The sequence below is a fragment of the Cydia pomonella genome, chromosome 22, assembly GCF_033807575.1.
Source record: "Cydia pomonella isolate Wapato2018A chromosome 22, ilCydPomo1, whole genome shotgun sequence".
Lineage (NCBI taxonomy): Eukaryota > Metazoa > Arthropoda > Insecta > Lepidoptera > Tortricidae > Cydia > Cydia pomonella.
In genome coordinates, this window is record NC_084724.1 from 6758430 (window position 1) to 6780435 (window position 22006).

Consider the following 22006-nt stretch of genomic DNA (forward strand, 5'->3'; position numbering starts at 1 on the left):
AAGGACCTTTCTCAAAGAAATCGGTGTTCTAATTTACTCCATTTTGGAGAAAATCAATGATTTATTTTTATCTAATAAGCCCCCTATGAGCGCTCACACTTGCCTTAGGGCCTGTTTACATACTGATTACTGATTATGTATGAGTTTATATATTTACTACTAAACGCAAGTACTATCTTGGACTATCGATATTCGAAATGTCATTGATGTCATAGTTTTCAATTGTTGTTGGATTTAAGTATAATGTCCATTGTACAGAACGCTACTAATTACTTTTTACGAAAAAAAGGACAACTATAGGTGTTATGATTATGAAGGAGGCTGACAAAGTAACCTCACACTTTCAAGTAAGCTTTACATTAGCTCCCTTGCGTCCGGGAGCTTGGCGTTTGAGTGATGTTTGTGTTTATGACATAAAGCGTTCAAGGGGTTAAACGTACTTACTTAGCCAAACCTCGAAGTTAACGGAGTTTAAAAAAAAACACCGTGTATATTACAGCACAGCAGATGTCATTCCAGATCTAGAGCAGAGCCCAACTGGGGAAGTACCTCCACCTTACAGAAAACCGCAGCCAAATAACACTTGACCCTACTCATAGTGTTGTGTTCCTGCCGGTGAGTAAGGTTGCCAGAGCTCAACGAGGGGGGTGGGGTTAGGGTCGGCAACGCGCATGTAACTCCTCTGGAGTTGCAGGTGTACATAGGCTACGGAGACTGCTTACCATCAGGCAGGCCGTCTGCTTGTTTGCCACCGACGTACTATAAAAAAAAAAAATATCTATTCTATGCAATGTCCCATGACAATGCCATGGCGTTGCATCTCTTCCCTTGACACCTGACATAGTAACATTTGCTATTGTCCTACTAAAGAACAATAGGCACTTGGACGGACGTTTAACTGAAGGGTAAGACAGTGTGGGGTGCAGTGCTTTTTAGGCTTTGAAGGGAGAATTATTTTACTGTTTACTATTATGTACAGTAGTAGTAACTACCCAAGTAGCACAGATAGCTTTATAGCAGCCGAATAATGGAGTACGAATATGCTTGAAGCTGAATATAAAAGCTGTATCAGCGAGTTTTCAGCTTTTATAACTCTAGAGTACACATTTAGGTAGCCTTAAGTAGCTGCTTAAGAGCGTTGTAGCAGCAATTTAACGGAGTTCTAAGGGGTAATAGGAGTTATAAGAGCTGTATATTGACTGGGTAAGAGACCACCAGTTACCCTTTATTTTTAAATGATATTATTTAATTCATTTTTCTTTTACTTGTTGATATTTTTAGATTTTTTTTCTAGTTTTTTAATTTTTACTGTCAATTTTTTTATTATTATTCATGTTTTCTATTTTGGGCTATCTATTTGCGGCGGTGCGATTTATTTGAATTTGTTTTAATATTTATTTTTATGTTATGATGTTTATTTTTGATATATTTTTTGTTTGCTTGTGCCTAGATTTAAGATTTTTCAAAAACAATGTAATATTATTATTGAATTAAAATGATGATGATGATGATGATGATTTAGAAAATATGTCACATCTACCATCTTCCATCTCCATCGTCTTTCCATCAGGTGTGACTAGAGCCAATCGCCGATCAGTTTTTAATAAAATAAAATAAAAAATCTACGCCCTAATACTGGGAAAGGTTGACGTTGAGCTGAATAAAAGAGAATATCAAAATACTTTTTCACCTCTGCCTTAAAGGGCAATTATAAGTAGTATTGTTTTCTATAAAATACTTACGAAAGCAACCATAGATACCGTTAAAAGGTTTGCCACCTTTACAGCCTTCTTTGACCTTAGACGGTAACTGGCAATAGATTGATTTTGAATATAGAACCAGCATTCTAGAGGTTAGTAATCAGAACTAGTCGTGTATGTAGCTGAAAAAATGAGAAAAATATAGAAAAATACAACTAATTTGTGTTTTACTGTCGACGACATCATCCGCGTTAGGCCGTTCCCCTTTTACAATACTTACGAGTATGTAGGTATAGATCGTGTCATTCACGAAGACGCGTGCCTTGACTCGTATGGTCATGGTATTAAAGGTTAGATTCGACAAATCTGCGCGTCATCGTGGATGATACGAACTATAGTGCCAGTAGGTACACGGATCTCGCAAATTTTATCAAATTATGGTTAATGGGGAAATGAGGTGAGTAAATGACAAAATAAAGCAATAATAATTGACTTTCACTTTCGTGAAGTTACGGATTTCAGATCTGATGCTTTTGTAAAAATGAAAGTTAGAAATCTATCAGATCATCATTGTCAAACAACTTGTGTACCTATCCTATTCCTAAAGCAACTATAGTTGCACGATGGCGCGTAGATTTGTCGATTCTAACCTTTAATAACATGACAATACGAGTTAAGGCACGCGTCGTCATGGATGATACGATGTATAGCGGCTGTTTCAATTTGCGGTTGTATTAAGACCTGTGCACACCGGGTGCGTGTTCGTAGGCGTACACGTGCACGTTGTAATATACAGATCCATATGAGAGACGGCACACCGCTTGCGTGCTGTGTTTGTGCGTGGCTCAAACATTTAGGCGCACGCGCACACAGCCGGTGTGCTCTGGCCTTTAAAAATATATGCTGTATAAAACAAATGGGTTTGCTTGCGGCCTGTGTGTGTGCATGACAAGTCTATAAATAAATTACGATATATCCTAGACTAGACTGCAGTATAAGCAATGTGAGCCTGAATACAAATAGCAATACCAGTGCATGTATAGCACATTGTACTATTTAGTAGGCTATGGGAATGCGAGGAGACAACGGTAACATCGTGGGATCGCACACAACTACGTTTCTAGATATCGGACATAGACATACGGAAGTATAGACGCCGTATGTGTGATAATTGGGTGCGTAGCCAATGTGCCAATGGTTAACGCTCCATAGCGAACAAAACGCAACTGTCATTGTCGCACTAATTTGGAATTTTGGAAGACTGATAGATGACTGCGCTGACTACCCTGAGCAAAAGATAGAACGTGTTATTTAATATACCCATCGTTAAGCATATTTATGTAAATAGTAGGTTATTTACTTACGCAAACTTCATCGGAGAAGATTATGGAAACATGCACTTTGACTTCTTGATCTATGTTCAGATAATTATTTATTTATTTATTTGTTCATAATTCTTTCTAATTCTACGCACACAGGAATTCATTCAACGTTAAAAACAGAACAGGATAAAACAAATATACTGGGAATGGGTTCTATAATTGATTATAGAAATATAAATATTTTATTCGTAAATTAACAAACAATCAATTAACATATAAGAAAAAACATAGAATAAAGTGCCACGAAATGGCCTCATCTCAGCATGTTGGTGGCGACTTCCAGCACTGATCTTCCGATAAGACCAGCGACAACATTAGCATGCGAAGCAGGTGCATTTGCGTAGTCTATGTAGAGATATGTACGCGCTATCGACCAACGGTACAGGGTTTTATCAAGACCTAGTTATGAGCTAACAATGGTGGAAGTTTTTCGATTGCCGGTGGAAATCGAGTGAGCTTCGCTAATGGTTGCTATTATCGCATTTCTTTGAGTGTGGAATGGTAGTCAACGAGTTTATTAGAATTATCAACAGTTTTGATCACTAGTTCTTAACTTAGCCTATACTTTTATCTTAATAAGTAGGTATGAGGCAACAAAATGGGTTACTAGTATTGCTAAATAGGCAAGTTCATGCATAGAAAAAAAAGTATCACCGAACAAGGCTAAACTTACCTGACTTGCGGATAAAAGAGAAATTTCTCAGTTGTTTTACCTTCACAAAAATAGATATTTCTCAGTAAGAATTAAAGTGTGGTAGACAGTTTTGGATGCGAACCGTACTAACCGTAGATATATATATCTCTATTGGTGACCGCGGTGCGGTCGCTTGTCATAAGGACGCCTTGTTAAGTAATTCGTATAAGGATACAAGCAAATCTCGTCCTTATGGCAAGACACAAAGTGGGATGTTTTGTCGGCCGCGGTCACATTTGTAAAACAATTAGAGGTTTGTATTGTACTTATCATGCTTACTACTACACGTACTTTTGGTGCGTTGTTCTATCCGACTATTAATGATGACTGTATTAATCACGTTTTTTCCTAAGCACGGCCTATTGATCAAGCTTTTTGTCGGATTTTAATGTGTGAGACATACTTAGATTATTCTCACTTTAATGAATGAATACAACCTACATGTTTTTTCAGCTCCTCTAACTTTACTTAAATAATACAAAACCTCAACGAGATGAACTCAGTTGAACCGTTTTATTTCCTTTCTAGGAAGCAACCATCTTACCAACAAGTTAAACTAGTTAGACAATATAAACAGATTAAACAACAATCGTAATTACGTCAACTTATATAGATACTTTCCACATGCGTAACATGTAACGTAGCATAAAGGCAATAACTATAGATTGTAGACCATAGGCAATTATTGGAGCAGCGGAACGTTTTGGCAACGCCTCAAGCTAAATCCGTTATAACTATTAAAAGTATGGGCTGTTAAGTTCACGCCGAACGTTCGGTAATATGTATAACGGCCACTTTAACCTACTCGGTACCGGTAGATCCGACTTTGCCAGTAAATTTGGTATCCAGGGCTATAACCGCGAAAATTGAAGTTCGTCAATTACGGGTATTTTTCTCTGTCACTCTAATTGCGTTTTAGAGTAAAAGAGAAAGATCCCCGAAATTTGCGAATTTCGGTTTTCGCAGTAGGCCCCAGGGTTCGAATCCGGTAATGCATTTATTTGTAGGTTAAGTTAAAATAAGATTATGGCAAAAATTTCATTTTTGGTACAAGCTTTTATCGCTGACTGTAGTTTTCTTTCCACGGGCAACTAATACTCTTCGAGAAAACTCTAAGAACCCCAAAAACAATTAGGTTGCGTTGTTTTATCACAGAGTTCCTATGGCCAACTCCTGTCTCAATCATCAGATCAGCTCAATTTCAAAGATAGAGTATCAAACGGCAGACATGAATTCAAAATAATCTATAGCTTTATTGTTCATAATTGTGACGTATGCATTTTCATTCATCAAGCTAATAACTCTTAGGATAAATAATTGTAATTAAAACAATTTGATATTGCATTACACAATACCCAGACGCCATGACAGTTAACCGCTTCCTGCCAACCAGTGTTGCCAGTGCATCTATTTATTTTGACATCACAATAATGATTAAATATCAAAACGAACATTAATGCTATCAAAACAAAACATGTATACCAGCTAATAAAGATTCAGCAAGCAACAAATATTCTACGAATCCTTTGTCCAGAAGATCTCTTCCAAGAATCAGATTTAACTGAAGTAACTTGATCTCTGTTTATTTACGTTTAGTTTGTTAAACAGTCTGTCTGCCAGTCTATAAAGTGAGTCGTAATAAGGCAAAATAAACAAGCAACAGGGAGGGCTTTCTGTAAATAAGTTTATACTTGAGATCTTAAATTAGATTGGGATAGAAAGCCGTATAAGTCTCAAGCGAATCTTGCATAATGAGACGGGCAAAAATATCCGATACATTTGAATTATACACGATCTTCGTGGCATCGCCAAACGGCACCCGATAATCGCAATTTGCAATACATTGCGGCTTTTGGTCGATCGATTGATTTTGTTGTTCCTAGTTACCCAGCAATTATCTAAAATCGCATGCGATTTGTTGCAACGTCTATAGAAGCCTTATGTGAAGTTTTTAATTACGTTAGTACGCTTATATTATGGTTTGTGATAGCTAATATATCATTAATTTAGCAAGAACTGTTCAGAAAAACGAGAATGTCTATTAATCTGCTGTTTTGTTTCTCGACATAATCATTCCGGCTAAATTCACATTATCATTATGTCTATCTTGGTTTTTTATCGCACACTATTCTCATTTGCTAGATCTAGTTCAACATTAAGTAACAAATGCACTTATAAAAATTACCAAACCCATTCAAGGATTTAGAATGTCGCAAAACCGAAGTAAAGAATTAAAAGAAATTCTCACGATAATACACTACAAATAGTTAAACAGATTGATTTCTTTTTTATCCTTTCATGTTAACAATGAATCTTAAATCACACTTTGTTTTACATGTAACCTCGTGAGACTCTCTAAGATTTATATACAAACAGATTTGTTAAAACCTACTAAGAGCCACAGTCGAAATGCTTTTGACCCGGCATTAAGACCTTGACCTAATTTCGCTAAGTGCGGGGTGTATCCTTTGTGAATGTTTAAGATGAAAAAAAGCACGAAAAAAACTTGACGGATCCCATGCACATTCGACAAATGGTTATCGCAAACGAACAAAAAAGTGTAGACCTTTTTCTGATTGTCATCCGACTAGTGCCTAAACAAACAGTCAATTTGTCATTTGCAACTAAGTTTTTCGCCGCCCCCGGGCAAAGGCCTGGTCGTATAATGTCAATGCTTGCCAAGCGCGAGCGATTCTAAAACCTAGTACTCACGGAGCTAGCTGTCTTACTTGTCTAAGAGTGGTAAGCTGTGCTAGAGTGAGATGGTAGTCCCCTACCTACATTATTTCCTCGTGCCTCTCGCTCTAGCAGAACTGTCCTGACCGTGAGAAGGATTAAAGGCGACCAATGTATCTGCGACCGCCACTAGCAAAAACTGGCGTATTTGGAAGGCGCGCTTACACTGGCTAACCTGAGCGCTTGCCTCGTTCAATCAGCTCTTGGAACGAGCCCTGGAGCTTGCGGTCCGACCTTGGCCCGTTTTCGGGTAATGTCCTTAACCCACGTAGGTTTTTTGTGCGTATCGTTTTGATAAAATATTATACCTTTGCGGGAACATCGGGACGTGTGTGCGAACCTTCTTCGGCAACATTTATTTATTTATTTTTACGACTCAATCCGTCCATACGAATATGTAACGCTTTGTTCCTTACGGCTGAATTGCGTAACCTATTTGGATGGCTCGGTATAGAATAGTTTTGTGGTCTGGACTGGAAGAGCCGGTTCTAGGCCTTTGTGAAGGTGGGACTAGATTCGCGACGCCCACGTTCTGTGGTAAATATTATGTATAGTATACTCGTAGGTAGGAAGGGAAAAGAAATGCAATTTTGAATAACGTAATTTTGAATTACGTGTAGAGCTAGTTAAGCCAGGTCCTGTACAGTCGCCACGCCAGCGAATGTTTAGGAGCGGCCAAGGTGTTCAAAAATAGCTATGCTCTTTACAGTTTGCATAATTCGAGATTTGTACAGATATTTGTGAACTCCTTGTCTGGGCCTATATATCCGATGGCGGCTGTACAGTGTACTGACAGAAAAACTATTAGGTACCTTACCTTAGCAACCCATACAAGTTATGTGTATGCAGAGGTGCCCGCCTGATGGTAAGCAGTCTCCGTAGCCTATGTACGCCTGCCCCTCCAGTAGAGTCCATGCGCGTTGCCGACCCTAATACTAACACACTGCCACTGCAAATTTAGTTTAGACGGACTCTAAGTAGTGTAAGTAGGTCCCTATTTTAGTAATAGGTATGCCATGTTTTAGTTGATCAAAGTTTAATTCTGTAAACATCGCCTCGGTTTAAGATAGGGTGTTTTATAGAGCAAACCTATCAAATAAAGGCATCATCAAAGTAACGTTAAAACCGAACGAGCAAAACGTCCGGCCATAAGTTCAGCCGGTATAACGATGGGCTAAAACTGGTGTCTGTTGCAATTTTCCCGTGTACAGTTAGCAACAATTTTAGTAGCATAGAAAAATTATGAAATAATGCAACAAAAGCACCTGCCACCCTGGAAAATATCTCTTCACACTTGGTCGAAAAAGATCTTATTTCATGCAGGTGTACTGAAGGACAAACGCCTATATTGTTCCCACGGGAGTTTTGGATTGTGAAAAAAAAGTTATAACTCTCTAGGAAGTTATAGCTTTTTTAAATTATGTCACATATTCATACAAACCAAGTAGCCTAAATGAGTTTCACTTTTAAAATACTAACGTTTATTAATATTTTTGTTTATGTTTAAAATTATTTAATATGATTTATTCAACAGCCGTTTAAAATATTTTAACATAATTTTCAACTATTTCGCTTAAAATATTAAAATTTAGTTTTTTCTTCGCAAGTGTGATACACAGACATATGTTAGTGTAGTCATGTAGTATAGTCAGAAGCTTTTTAAATATCCAAATATAACTACAGAACTCTTACCAATCGCACATTAAAAAAAAAACAAGAATACTTTTACATTAAAAAAAAGATTGAACACATATATGTGGCGGACTGTACGGTACGCGCTGACCCCATTAGTTGGTTTAATTTTTCGTTTTATTAAAGCCGGCAATAGGATGGCATTTGCCGCGTTAAAAATAAAATGGCATCTCGTGGGGGTATCGACCAGATGATAGGTAAAAGGTCATGTTCGGTACATTGTGCTTTGATTACGTAATAATAACACTAAAGAAAAATTAAAACGGGTCACTTTATATGCACTTCTACACGTTTATTGCTTTTGAGCGTAAATGAGGATTAAAATAGGTCAATAATATTATAAATGCGAACAGAACTAACGTGTCCAACCGAAGATTCGGTTTCAGTTTTGGCATAAAAATCATGTTTCGGCACAAAACTACGGAACATTTCGGCCGCGCCTAAAATGTATTGCAGCATGGTTCCATTATTATCACTTGTCACTATGCCCGTCACTTTCGCGCTTACATACTTGTTAGAACGTGACAGGCATGGTGACGAATGATAGAGCCGACCATCAGCCCTACAGGTTTTGGTAGTGATAGTGACAGACGGAAGTTTCGGTTTCGGCATAAACATTATGTTTCAGCCTAAGGTTCGGTTTTGGTCGAAACTATAGTAAAACCGAACCTTCGGTTTCGGGTCGGCAAAAAGTCTGACTTCGGTCGGGCACAACTTTTTTAATAATACGATTTTTTTTTAATCCCTAGTCTAGAATCTCTAGTATTCTAGATACTAATCATGAGGAAGTCACTATTAAAAATAAGTTTTTGGCAAAAATTTCATTTACAGTACATATGGGGCTACTTTATAGCACTAGTGCGAGAAGTAGCATATTATGTTACTGTGTCGAACATTTAAAGGGCCATATGTACTGTAAAACGTTGTACGATACATGTGCGAATAGGTAATTCGCAACTCGTGTCGATTTAAAACACTCCCTTCGGTCGTGTTTTAATTTATCGCCACTCGTTTCGAATTTCCTATTTTTCGCACTTGTATCGTAATGTACTATTTCGTTACAAGCTTTTATTGCTTATTGTACTTTTCTTTCCACAGGCAACTAATACTCATCGAGCCAATTCTAAAAACCCCAAACACAATTATGTTGCGTTGTTTTGTTGAAGCGGTGGTGGCCGAGTGGATATGACGTTCGACTTTCAATCCGGAGGTCGCGGGTTCAAATCCTGGCTCGTACCAATGAGTTTATCCGATCTTAAGTACGAAATGTCATTTGATATTTACCACCAGCTTTTCGGTGAAGGAAAACATCGTGAGGAAACCTGCATACATCTGCGAAGAAATTCAAAGGTGTATGTGAAGTCCCCAATCCGCATTGGGCTAGCGTGGGGACTATAGCCCGAGCCCTCTCGCGCATGAGACAAAATTTTTTTGATAAAGTGAATATATTCGGAGATAATCGCTCCTAAAGAAAAAAATGTGTCCCCCCCCCCCCTCTAACTTTTGAACCATAGATCCAAAAATTATGAAAAAAATCGTGGAAGTAGAATTTAAGAAAGACATTAAATGAAAACTATAGCGGACATGATCAGTTTAGCTATTTTTGAGTTATCGCAAAAAGTTTCCCCTTCATAGTAAAAAGACGTACATCCACAGATTCCACAGTTCATCCCTTGGTTAACAATCTACTATACTTTAAGCTCCAGTTTACTTATTGTGACGGAAGAGTAACTACGGAACCCTACTCTGAGCATGGCCCGACATGCTCTTGGCCGGCTTTTTTTGTCCTGCTTTCACACGATCATAGGATAATAGTACATAACGATACAAGTGCGAAAAATAGGAAATTCGAAACAAGTGGCGATAAATTATTACACGACCGAAGGGAGTGTTTTAAATCAAAACGAGTTGCGAATTACCTATTCGCACATGTATCGTACAACGTTTTACAGTACATATGACCCTTTAAATGTTCGACACAGTAACGTTATATGCTAATTTTCGCACTAGTGCTATAAAGTACCACCATATGTATTGTAAAATAAGATAAGATACAATGCTTACGATTACGGCTATAAAAATATAGTTCGTATTCATAATCACCCCACGAAGCGATCTACAGCAATTACAATGTAAATTTATGTGCATTATCTCTGGCCTATTTGATAATATACAGCTGAGTATCAGAGATTTGATAAATGCGTGTGCTGGTTTCGTTTGTAAATACATGTTATGCGATGAGCTTTGTTTTGAAATAGGGCCATATCGTTTGATGTTTAGTCAGCACCAGCAAAAGTTGGTAATTAGGTGGGGGAGGTGTTAAAAACGACATACACATGAAAACGTTTTTTTAAAGGTACAAATTTGGAACCCGGCGACATGTCGCGACTGATGACGTGTCGCGCCCGCGCCATATCGATGTGTTGGCAGCACTACAGGGGGCCAACCGCAAAAACCGAAATTCGCAAATTGCAGGGATATTTCTCTTTTACTCTCTAGTGAGACGTAATTAGAGTGACAGAGAAAAATGACCGCAATTGACGAACTTCGATTTTCGCGGTTATTCTGGGGGCCTACTGCGAAAACCGAAATTCGCAAATTGCGGGATCTTTCTCTTTTACTCTCACTAAGGCGAAGTTAGAGTGACATAGAAAAATGCCCGCAATTATCGAATTTCGATTTTTCGTGATTATAGCCCAGAGGGCCTACCGCGAACCACTTTCGACGTGTTGCCTCCCTGTCACACTTACGTACGAATTTACAAGTGCGACAGAGAGGTAACACGTCCAACGTGTTTCGCGGTAGGCCCTCTGATTGCGGTCGGGCGACGTGCCGTCGGCCGCTCGGCGACGCGTTGCTGACTTTATAAATACATAGAAACCGTTTTGGTCGACGCGATGTGTCCTGTCTGTTGTCGCGATACGTCGCCGGGTTCCAACTTGTACTTTTTAACTGACTTTAAGATTTCGTTAGAGATACCTAGTTACTCAATTCGTCAAGATCTTTGTTTTTCTGTCTCCCCCGTAGTCTTCGACGGCTGGCTAGACCGAATCGCAAAATCTTATTAGAAATTCTTATTTTGAAAGTTTACACCTACTTCACGATTGGTCCTATATCGTCATCATACCTATCATGATCAGATGATGGCGTCTTATAGTTAGTATTTTTTTAGCATTAGAAAAAAGGTAAACAATCTAGACATGCCTTTTTATTGAAAAATGCTTTTTTAAAATCAATAACTATTATTTATGAAAGCAAAATAATGTAAAAGATCGTATATGCTTCATAATTCTCACATATTTCCCGTGATTTCATTTTATTTTTCTAAAGCGTTTTTCAATATAAAACCGACTTCAAATAAAAATTACCAAAAGCGCCATACATGTACCTATAACATTTGAAGAGTTCCCTCGATTTCTCCAAGATCCCATCATCAGACCACGATTTGGTGCCAACGGGACCATCTCGGGGTTATACCCGTTCGATTAAAAAATATATTTGAAAATCAGTTCACGATTCTCGGAGATATCGAGTAACATACATACAAAAGAAAATTAAAAAATTCAGTCGAATTGAGAACCTCCTCCTTTTTTGAAGTCGGTTATAAAGGACACGTCAAAATCGCTTACTTTCTTTCTAACCCAAAAAAACTGACTAAAGAGAAATCGAGGGAACTATTCAAATATTATAGGATAGGCACCAAGGATATTGCGTCAAATATGCCTGTTGGGCGTATTACTTCTGCTATTGACTGTACACCTTACCTACTACCACTACTACTAGGTACCTTACACACACCTTACTACACCTTACTTACTACTAGGTACCTTATGTAGGTACCTAGTATCTAAGTATTTACTAAGGTCCGACCGAGAACGCTTTTTTTGTCTCGGCCGAGACCGAGACCGAGACCGAGATTCATTGGGATTCTCGGCCGAGACCGAGACCGAGACCGAGAATTTATAAAATAGAGAAAAAATACGAATTTTGCACTAAGATTGTTTTTATAATCGAAATTCGACGATTTATCAGAAAAAAGTTATCATAATCAATTCCTAGCGCTATTAAACAGTATTTTTAGGGTTCTGTAGCCATAATGGCAAAAATCGAACCCTTGTAGTTACGTCATGTTCCATGTCTGTCGGTCTGTGCGTATGTCACAGCCATTTTACTCAAAAACTATACGGTATATTTTATAACCAAAATAGGAACGTAGGTGTAGATGTATTATGTAAGTCGCTTCTTAGTTTCGAAAAAATAATGTAAAATATATTTTCAATTATATACTCCGTATAAATGTAACAAAAAGTTTAAAAAAAACATGTGGCTCATCATTAGATAGGTCTTTAAAAATACAGAAAGGTTGCTAGACAATAATCGATTTAAAAAAAAAATGTGTAATCCCCTCTAACTCAACCGGGAGAGCAAAACCATTAAAAAAATTCTAAATAAGCAAATAATTTTTCAGGAAAATGATTTTGAATATGGAAGAGTTATAAAAAAACTGATCTTCTTATTAAAACGACAAAAGTGCCACTAACATACGCTCTTTTGCTTGTACGGCTTTTTTGTATTATATGAATGTACGGAACCTTCCATTATGCGTGGTCCGACACGCACTTGGCCGGTTTTTCAGTACGGATGTGCACAAAAAGAGGTAAAATAACAATAATCAAAATAAAGAGTTCTATATTGTAACCCAAAATATCCGCCACAGGTGTCGTTTTGTACTTACCTACTGCTTTGCTTTTTCCCTTTGACACAAATATATTTAGTATCAAAATATCCAGTGTCATCTTCCACTCACAAAAAGTTAATCTAAGTTACATCTCGATAACAATATACACCCATTTATTCATCAATAACAACTACCACAAAACGAAAAAAACCAAATGAACAAGTCATTACTTGCAACCGCGCCTATCCGATCCCAACACTTAGTATTTGATAAGTAATTGGCTTAAAATGTGGCTATGAAACCAATTTAAATCACAAAAAAACGTCACACCAACCGGGCGATGCAACCAACGAGTGGCTTAGACCCCGGGGCTCGTGCGCGGAAAATTCAAATTCACCAATGATGACTCATTGCTTATTCTCGGTCTCGGCAAGAATCTCGGCCCATTTTGGCCGAGAGCCGAGACCGAGATCTCGGCCCGATTTTTGGCCGAGAATGCCGAGACCGAGACCGAGACCGAGATCTCGGTCGGACCTTAGTATTTACCTAACTTACCTCCTAACAAATTACATAAATACCTACGTGGGTACAATCAGCTGCAGAGATAGTACCCTCCTTCTTTTTTTAATAGTATAGGAGGCAAACGAGCAGACCGATCGCCTGATGGTAAGCTATTACCGTCGCCCATGTCCATGGGTGTCCACCCGCAACACCAGAGGGCACTTACAATGCGTTGCCGGCGTTTAAGATGGGAGTACGCTCTTTTCTTGAAGGTCGTATCGGTCTGGGATAAATACCGAAGGCAGACAGTTCATTCCAGAGTGTAGCTATGCGAGGCAGGAAGTTTCTGGAGAAACGCTCAGTTCAGGACTGCCAACCATCTAAGAATTCATAGAAGAGTCGTTTGCGAAGAGGGGTCAACAATCTCTGCAGCTCACTGTACTAAGTAATAATCTAATATGTTCGAAGTAAGTTTAGATACACAGGTTAAGAAGCAGAAGATGTTGCCCGATGCTTAACTAATTCATCTGGGTGTCCCATTGTTAAGTTAATATATTATAATATACCTAACGCATTTTCCCTGAAGGTAGGCAAAAGCCATAAACTTTCCAAAAAACGCGCAAAAAGTGAACTAAAATTTATATTACCGAGCAGCGATTTACAGGTATATATTTATGTAACTTTAATAAAAACTAGCTTACCATTCAAGCGACTTACCATGCAAAGATGACAGGTTAGCCTGAGCCTCTTGCACGGGATTGCAGCATCGCCGGGCGCCCGCTCACCGCACACACTCTCAACTCGCAAAACAACACACCTAAATGAACATAAACAACAAAAAACCCAACGGTCCCCGAAAACCAGTTCCCGACACTAGCCAACTGCACTTGTTGCAAAACTTACAACACCCACGATACCTCCAAGACGGTTTACAGCGAGAAAACCGACCAGAAAATAAAGAAAAGTCGCTTTTTACAATCGATTTTTGTATATTTTTTATTAATTTCGAACTTGAACACTTTATTCCTTGTTAATTCACAGGCACACTGTATTTGTTAAAGTTTGTATTTAATGGTTTTTTATTAATATTTGTACAATAAATGTTAATGTAATTCTGTCAATGCACGTTTCGGCTCGCAGCGTAACGCATGCGTGCGTCTTGGAGCGCCACCTGCGCAAACTAACGGTCGGGGATGCCGCTACAAGAAATCAAGGTCCCTGACTCGAAAATGTTGCCAGTGAAAAAAATATTTTACCCATTTAAGGATAAAGAGGTAACATTTTAAGGATAATGGGGGCCAAGGGGGTAGTAAGGATATTGAGGAATAGCTATTTATATTTAATAAACTCTTGTTTAATTAGAGTTGTTATGATTGTGTAGGAAACTGTAACATATATCTATTTCAAATGTAGGTACATTGATTATGGAGGGCCATACCTATTATAGCCATTATAGGTCTAAAATCTGTATACCTATGTTATATGATATAATATACACAGATTTTACAATATGTTGTAACTATTGTCCCGTGGCTAATAATTTACAGCTTATACGCAATGGCTTTATTACACAGATTAATAGAAAAGCTATGCGGATAAAAGTTAAATCAGAAAATTAGACTATATCCACAGGACAGACGTAAACCTAAATTGCAGAGGGCCTACCGCGAAAACCGAAATTCGCAAATTGTGGGGATCTTTCTCTTTTACTCCAATGAACACGTAATTAGAGTGACAGAGAAAGATTGCACGCAATTTGTGAACTTCTATTTACGCAGTTAAAGCCCTGTTTTCATAACCAGAGAGAATGCTGAGAATGAAACCTTCATCGACGTCGCTTAGCCATCGAGATGACAAAATAAATGATTGGTACGAAATTTGAAAAGTGATTTAAAAAGAAGAAAAAATCATGTATCAATTAAAAAAGAGGAAAATTTGTTATTGTAGATTTAACTAATGTCTTTCAAATTGTCGTCATTTTTATTACCAATTTTACCGTTAGTTTTTCCGTTAGTGAATGTTATATTAGTTTGTTGTAGAGTTAAATAGTTGTTTGCATGAGATGTCACATTGAATGAGCTTCGACGTGGATCGGTATTCGTCTGCGTGGGCCCACATTGCCCTTTGTGCGGATCTCACATGGGCTACGGAACCTCCTGATGACTTTATTATAGCTAATCAGGTACCTATCATTCCTTTCAACACATAAATTAATTTATATGGCGTTTGAAAACACATGTCACTTACAGCTGATTCGTATCATAACGATTTGTTTTTGTAGTGAAAGAGGGGCGTCGTTCAAGATTTGCTTGTCTGCATCGGATATTTTACCTACTTTTGTTTCGGTAGATATCCAAAAAAAGTGTGACTAATAATTAAACTATATCACGTCAAACATGGTCTCTAACTTATGCACTAACGTTTTCTGCACATCAAGCATATCCATACACATTATAAATCAGAGGCCCCCGCCGCGTCTATCTGTCTACATGTTCGCGGTAAACTCAAAAACTACTGAACGGATTTTCATGCTGTTTTCTCCTTTTAATAATAATTTTTGAGGAAGGTTTAAGGTTTGTTAAGGTTTTCCGTACCTAACCCCGTGCGAAGCCGAGGAGGGTTTTGCTAGTCTGGTCATAAGTTACGTGACATGACATGTACAGTCAACCAATTTGAATCCTAGGCCACTATAGAACCTTGTCGCTTTAACTACTAGATACTTGACACGCATCACTCGATAAGCACTGTCGTAGAAGTCATTATGGCATGGTTCTATAGTGGCCTAGGAATCAAATTGGTTGACTGTACCTAGTCGCAGTAAGACGCGGTAGACGTGCAGCTTTTCAATTCAATTTAACATCCGATTTAAAGAGATAAGATCTGGCTAAGAGCGTAAGGAAATAAGTTTTTGGCAAAAATTATATTTTTGGTACAATATTTTATCGCTGACTGCACTTATCTTCCCACAGGCATCTAATACTAGTCGAGACAATTATGAATACCCCAAATTAGGTTGCGTTGTTCTATCACGGACTTCCCATGGCCACCTCCTGTTATCATCATCAGATCAGCTCGATGGTACCATAATATTGGGTTGTCACCCGACTTACATATGTATGCAAAATTTCAAGCTCAATCGGAAATAGACAAGTGGGTCAAATTTAGCTTCCAAGATTTGACCCACACAAACATACAGGGCAACTTAAGTAAAACCATAAGGGCAAAACACGACTCTCGTTGTGGACATATTTCACTTGTCCAGGAGTCTTTAAAACTCTTTAAAGGCTGATGATGACTTGATGACTTTTTTATTTTAGCGCCTTTGGGCACAACATTGTCGTGTTTCTCAAGTGCTGCAGGACTCTACAGATTCACAATCTTCGCAGTCAAGCAATCAATGTGAACAAACAGGCAAGTACAAGCACAAAACTACAGCGGCGGTCTTCAGGCGGCAGATTTTGTCTTTTGTGGTTTTTTGCAAGTTGAAAAAAAAACTAATTATGCCACGTACAGACCAAACCCGGCGAGCGATCGATTTTCAGCGAACCGTCAACACTGAATTGGGCCGAACGTTTGGATTCCTTGGAGATTGTCGCCACCCTCCGGGTGATCGGCGAACGACTACTTAAAAAAAACCGGTCAAGTGCGAGTTCGTTTTGTTCGTTCGATGTATAAAAAATATCATGCGATTTGTTACAAGATGAGAACAGAATTCACATATTATTAATAATAAAACATTTTCCCGCCGATGGGAACTATTCTGATTACACTTTGCATTCTAGAGAAACGTTCAACGTCGAGTCAAAGTCAAGAAAATGGCGGTTGCAGCCGGAAAAGTGTTAAAGACATTATACCTGAATCGAGATTGGCACAGTTCTATGGAAATTTTTATTACGACGAAGCAAGGTTTTTCTTAATCCATAATAATTTATTTTTAGATAACTTCTAGATAGGTTACTTTTCTTTTTCCTTCACTCCAACTAGGTTCGAAACACCATTTTTAATACGAACTATCAAAAACTCTCATCTTGCCACTTATATAATCATTAATCAATCACTTACCGGATTTACATTTAAGATGTTAATACATTAACTAATTAAGTACAATTATTTAGCAATACACAAAATAAAACAAATAAGTAACACCGTAATAACCTATGGCATGACAGCGACTATTGAAAAAGGCGGGAGTTTTTTTTTTCTAATTTGACGTTTTACTGATGCTATTCGAGGTATAGTTTGTCAAATAACTTTATCAGTAGAAAAAGGCGCGATATTCAAATTTTCTATACGGCGATAACCCTTACGCGCCTACATTTTTAAAATTCGCCGCCTTTTTCTACTGACGGAATGGCTTGACAACGTAGTTATTATATGCTCTTTGTGGCTTGACAGACTATACTTTTAAAAGCGGGTCTTAAATTTAAAAGTAAACAAAGTGAAACTATTCCAAGTAAATAAAGCAGCTACACATTTTTACTTAAGCACCTCAGTAAGTTAAATTTTTTTAACTATTTTATTGCAGAGAAAAGTCTTACGCCAATGCCAATGAGAAGTCATCGTGGCGCGGGTACAACGGCCAGGGATGCGAAAACTCCGACCTCACAGAATGCTGGATGCTTCCCGAGGTTGAGTTCAACTTGGTGTATTTATCGATTTATCACTTTCACTACTGAAGTAGGTGTTAGAATGGAACATAATAATTAAGTTAGCTGTAGCTGTTAAAATAATCATATTACCCTAAGACCCTAAGTATAAGGGTCCCAAACCTTTACTCCAGTAATGTTGGTTAAGACTCGACTATATTTTTGAGTCTCATATTATTAAATCGACTTTTAGTTTTTGTGGACGGAGTTTTTCTTCGGAGGCTAGAGTTCTTTTGAGTTGCGCTTATAAAAGACTCACTAACTAGTTGTTAAGAAAAGTTAATCGCTGTCAGTTTTGTAACGACAATTAAGCATAAAATCTTTATGGAAATCAACTTGGTTTTGGTGTTCAATTTATAAACTATAAGCGATATTAAAATGTACAATTTAATATCGCTTATAGTTTATGAATTGAACACCAAAACCAAGTTTTTATTGAATTAAAAAAATATATATCGTTACAAAACTGACAGCAATTAACTTTTCTTAACAACTCACACTAATTGGGTACACTATTTTCTGAAAACTCCCTTAGACTTTGGACTCGGAAGATTTTTAGTCAGCCTTGTAAAAATGAGACGAGAATCAACACTAGACTCGAGGGCCGCATCTAGGCCTACGCTTTTCCTCTTTGCGGGCCATATTATATGTAACGAGATTTTGCGGTCCGGTGGTCGTAGTTTGGAGACCACTTTTATACTTAACTGCTTCAATACTGTCCAGGTGGAGTACTGGTTCCGCAAGCTGCTAGACGACGCGCCGGAGCGGGCGTGCTCGCGCCGCCGCCACCGCGTGCCTAGCGACGACTTGTGCGTACATTTTTTATTTAAATATTATTATATAGATATTTAAAGCATTTCGCATTAGAAACAACATATTGTACTTACACCAAAAACTGGCAGATTGTGACGCACATTAATGTAACATATTATCATTTCTAATACTCAATTTCGTACAATAAATTATTTGTATTTGTATTTATTAGATGGCTTGAGGACGAAAATAAGCAGTATTTTTTTTGGTTACAAGCATGTCAAGGGAATTAGCCGTCTATCTATTATTAGTGTATGGTAGTAGTGATGGAATAAATGGCGGCAATAGCGCCGACACCGACAAAGATTCGAGCACGCCGATGTATAGTTGCCATCAGATATATCGGAGCGACCAAGGAGCTCACAAGTATCTGAACATGCCTCTATTGTCAAGGCGTTAGTGCGTGTTCAGACATTTTTGAACGCCTCATAAAGTCGCTGGTATTAATCTGTTGAAAATGAGCTAGTTCTCAGGCAATCAATCTGTATTAATGTACACGTATGTACAATGTACACTGCACCTGGCGCGAATCATTGATAAATCTCATGTCAGCTGTTATGAATTGCTTTGTACTGTACTTGATAACCCAAGCGGTCAGGCCATATCACTCGAATTATTAACACGTGTTTATAGGCAGCTAGTGGGAGCTGGGGCCTTTGTGCCGGACAGGCCGTGGTAGCGCTAACTGTACTGTACCTAAAAAGCGATCGAGCCACTTACATGAATTACTTACACGTGTTTATCGGCAGCTAGCGAGCGCTGGGGCCCTTGCGACGGGGCCGAGGCGGCACTGTCGGCGCGCGTGCGGGCCGCGGCCGTGCGCGCGCTGTGGGCGCCGCGCGCGCCGCCCCCGCCGCCGCCGCCGCCCGCGCCCGGCCCGCCGAGCCCGCCGAGGAAGATGCGGGCGCGCCGCCGGCAACCGCGCCGATTGCCGCCGAGAGCGCCGCTCCCGGCATATTGTTTGGCGCCGGCGCTGCTGTGCGATCCCAAGTGCAAGGTATTACTGTTTCGAAGCTATCCTATTGTCGTTACGCTGCTACGATGCATTTTCGATACATACCGGAAAAATTCGCTACATGTTATCGAGTATGTCTGAGCGATACAAGCATAGCATAGCATATATTTAAAGATATAATTATGGACCTGGTCTGAAATAAAGAATATGATTGATTGATAGCAGTAAAAGAGTCAGACGCGAAATGAAACATGTGCAGTTAAATTTTGATTGTAAAAGGGATCACAGTGACGACCGGTTTGGCCTAGTGGGTAGTGACCCTGCCTATGAAGCTGATGGTCCCGAGTTCAAATCCTGGTAACGGCATTTATTCGTGTGATGAGCATGGATATTTGTAACTGAGTCATGGGTGTTTTCTATGTATTTATATATTATATATATCGTTGTCTAAGTACCCACAACACAAGCCTTATTGAGCTTACTGTGGGAATAAGTCAATTTGTGTAATAATATCCTATAATATTTATTTATTTATCACATACAAGATTTAATTATCTTTAGATCCCAATGTGACGCTGGCAGCGTTTGATTTCGATATAAGGTTTTGATTTTATGATTAAAAAATTATGAATTTATGACTCACTAGATATTTCACTTATTTTATTTATACTAGGTATGTTACATAGCGTTCTGGTAGGCATAGAAGCTTATCATATTTTTTTGAAACTTCCCTGTTTTTACTCCCATAAGTGTAGTAACTGAAACGTTTTGAAGTTTCAGTTCGAAGCGGCGCCCTCGCCGCTCTGCCAGCGCGCGTGCCGCCTGCCCACCCTGTGCCGCGCCGCGCCCTACCGCGGCACCACCGTCTGCCGCTACGCCCCCACCAACCGAAGAATGCCAGAACGCCGCCTCGGACAAAAAGATACCCCGAAACTAGTCCGACAAGAGGTCAAAGAGGAAAAAGAAAACGTCGAAGAGACTAAAGCCGAGTTGGAAATTAAAGAAAAGGTCCTAGATGACCAACAGCCGACTACAAGCGCCGCAGCTATGGATGGACTTAGAAAAAAACGATTGTACAGCACAGTTTTAAGCATGAGTGCACCCTCAACTATGAATCTGCAAAACTGTGTCAGATTACAAAAATTCACTCCAGGGCTGCTAAAGTTAAACCCAAAAATCATACCCGTGATTCGGGAGAATAAATTTGAAGAACTAGAAAAGGAAGCTTTAGAGCAATATAAAGCGTCCGACGAAAGCATTGACACCAAGTTTAAAGAATTGGAGAAACAAGCAGAGGAACAGTATAGCACTAGTAATAGTAACACGAGTTGTAGTAGCGGCGAAAAGAAGGCAACCAACCCTGAGAGTCCTAAGCGCGCGGCAAAATTTCACAAAGAAAAAGTCGATAGCGTCATGATATATTCACAGAACTTTCCAGATTTAAACTCGAAGACTGCCAGTGTAACTAATCTAAAAAACTTCCACACCCCCCCGAGGGGGGAAAAAAAGGATCACCAACACACACCGAATAAAAGAACTGTCAAAAACGATAGTCTAAGAGCCGCGTCTGACACTGATGAAGCTCGCGAAGCTAAGAGTCATAAGAGTTCACGCTGGACGCTTCATGTCGTACCTAAGAAGAGGCATATGACTTTGTGCGTGTCGGATTTCTCTTCAGACGAGGAGATGGAAGATTCTGGTCGTTCTATCAAAGACGCTGGTCCCTGTATTAAACACCATTTAGGAATGCATTCTGCTCACGGCGGCGGCGATCTCATCATGAGAAAAACTTGACAGAGATTTGACTCGCTTAATGTTGAACGGAGCTGTGATTACTTTCGGGTGAAGATAAAGCTCTGATGTCTCGTTATTGTGTGTGATTGTTTAGTTTTCATCAGTTCAGGATTTTTTATACAATTCACGCAGACAGTACCGACTAGGCGACTAGTCTTTTGTGCTTTTACTAGTCATAAATGCTTTGTATATACGTTTTTGTATTTTTGACGTTATTATTGATATTAAGAAAAAGAATTTCAGTTCTTCAAAGGATAATTGTGCAAGCTTAAACTTTTTAGGTATTCAACAAAATATAAAAATTAAATTTATATGATTTGCTCTAAATTTGCGCTGTTATTTCAGATCATAAACTTTTTACAAATTTATATTTAAGTAAGGACGCAAAGTACGAAAAATTTCGTATATTGACCCA

At 38.8% G+C, this 22006-nt stretch overlaps 2 protein-coding genes across 3 annotated transcripts in view; one reads left to right on the plus strand and one right to left on the minus strand.

Moving 5' to 3' along the window:
• Positions 1-15125, minus strand: part of LOC133530093 (uncharacterized) — a 115896-nt gene extending 100771 nt beyond the window's left edge. The window contains exon 1 of the mRNA XM_061867926.1: positions 14101-15125. The gene's annotated coding sequence lies outside the window, so the exon portion shown is untranslated. The remainder of the gene's footprint in view (positions 1-14100) is intronic.
• A 184-nt stretch (positions 15126-15309) lies between these two features.
• On the plus strand, positions 15310-21918 carry LOC133530077 (uncharacterized). 2 transcript variants are annotated; one of them, XM_061867901.1, is made up of 7 exons: positions 15310-15565; positions 16701-16794; positions 17166-17289; positions 17909-18011; positions 18753-18838; positions 19596-19839; positions 20572-21918. In XM_061867901.1, the coding sequence occupies exons 1-7, from the start codon at positions 15458-15460 to the stop codon at positions 21589-21591; spliced, it is 1779 nt and encodes a 592-aa protein (XP_061723885.1). In that variant the 5' UTR covers positions 15310-15457; the 3' UTR covers positions 21592-21918. The 2 variants fall into 2 exon arrangements, with proteins under 2 accessions (XP_061723885.1, XP_061723886.1); XM_061867902.1 differs by having other exon boundaries at positions 20578-21918.
• Positions 21919-22006: the final 88 nt, after the last annotated feature.

Excerpts from the sequence above, each read along its gene's own strand:
- LOC133530077 (XM_061867901.1), top strand. The coding sequence starts at position 15,458 with ATGAGCTTCGACGTGGATCGGTATTCGTCTGCGTGGGCCCACATTGCC. Across the intron at positions 16,795-17,165 it reads CAATCAATGTGAACAAACAG|AGAAACGTTCAACGTCGAGT; the intron begins GCAAGTACAAGC and ends TTTGCATTCTAG. Across the intron at positions 17,290-17,908 it reads TTTTATTACGACGAAGCAAG|AGAAAAGTCTTACGCCAATG; the intron begins GTTTTTCTTAAT and ends ATTTTATTGCAG.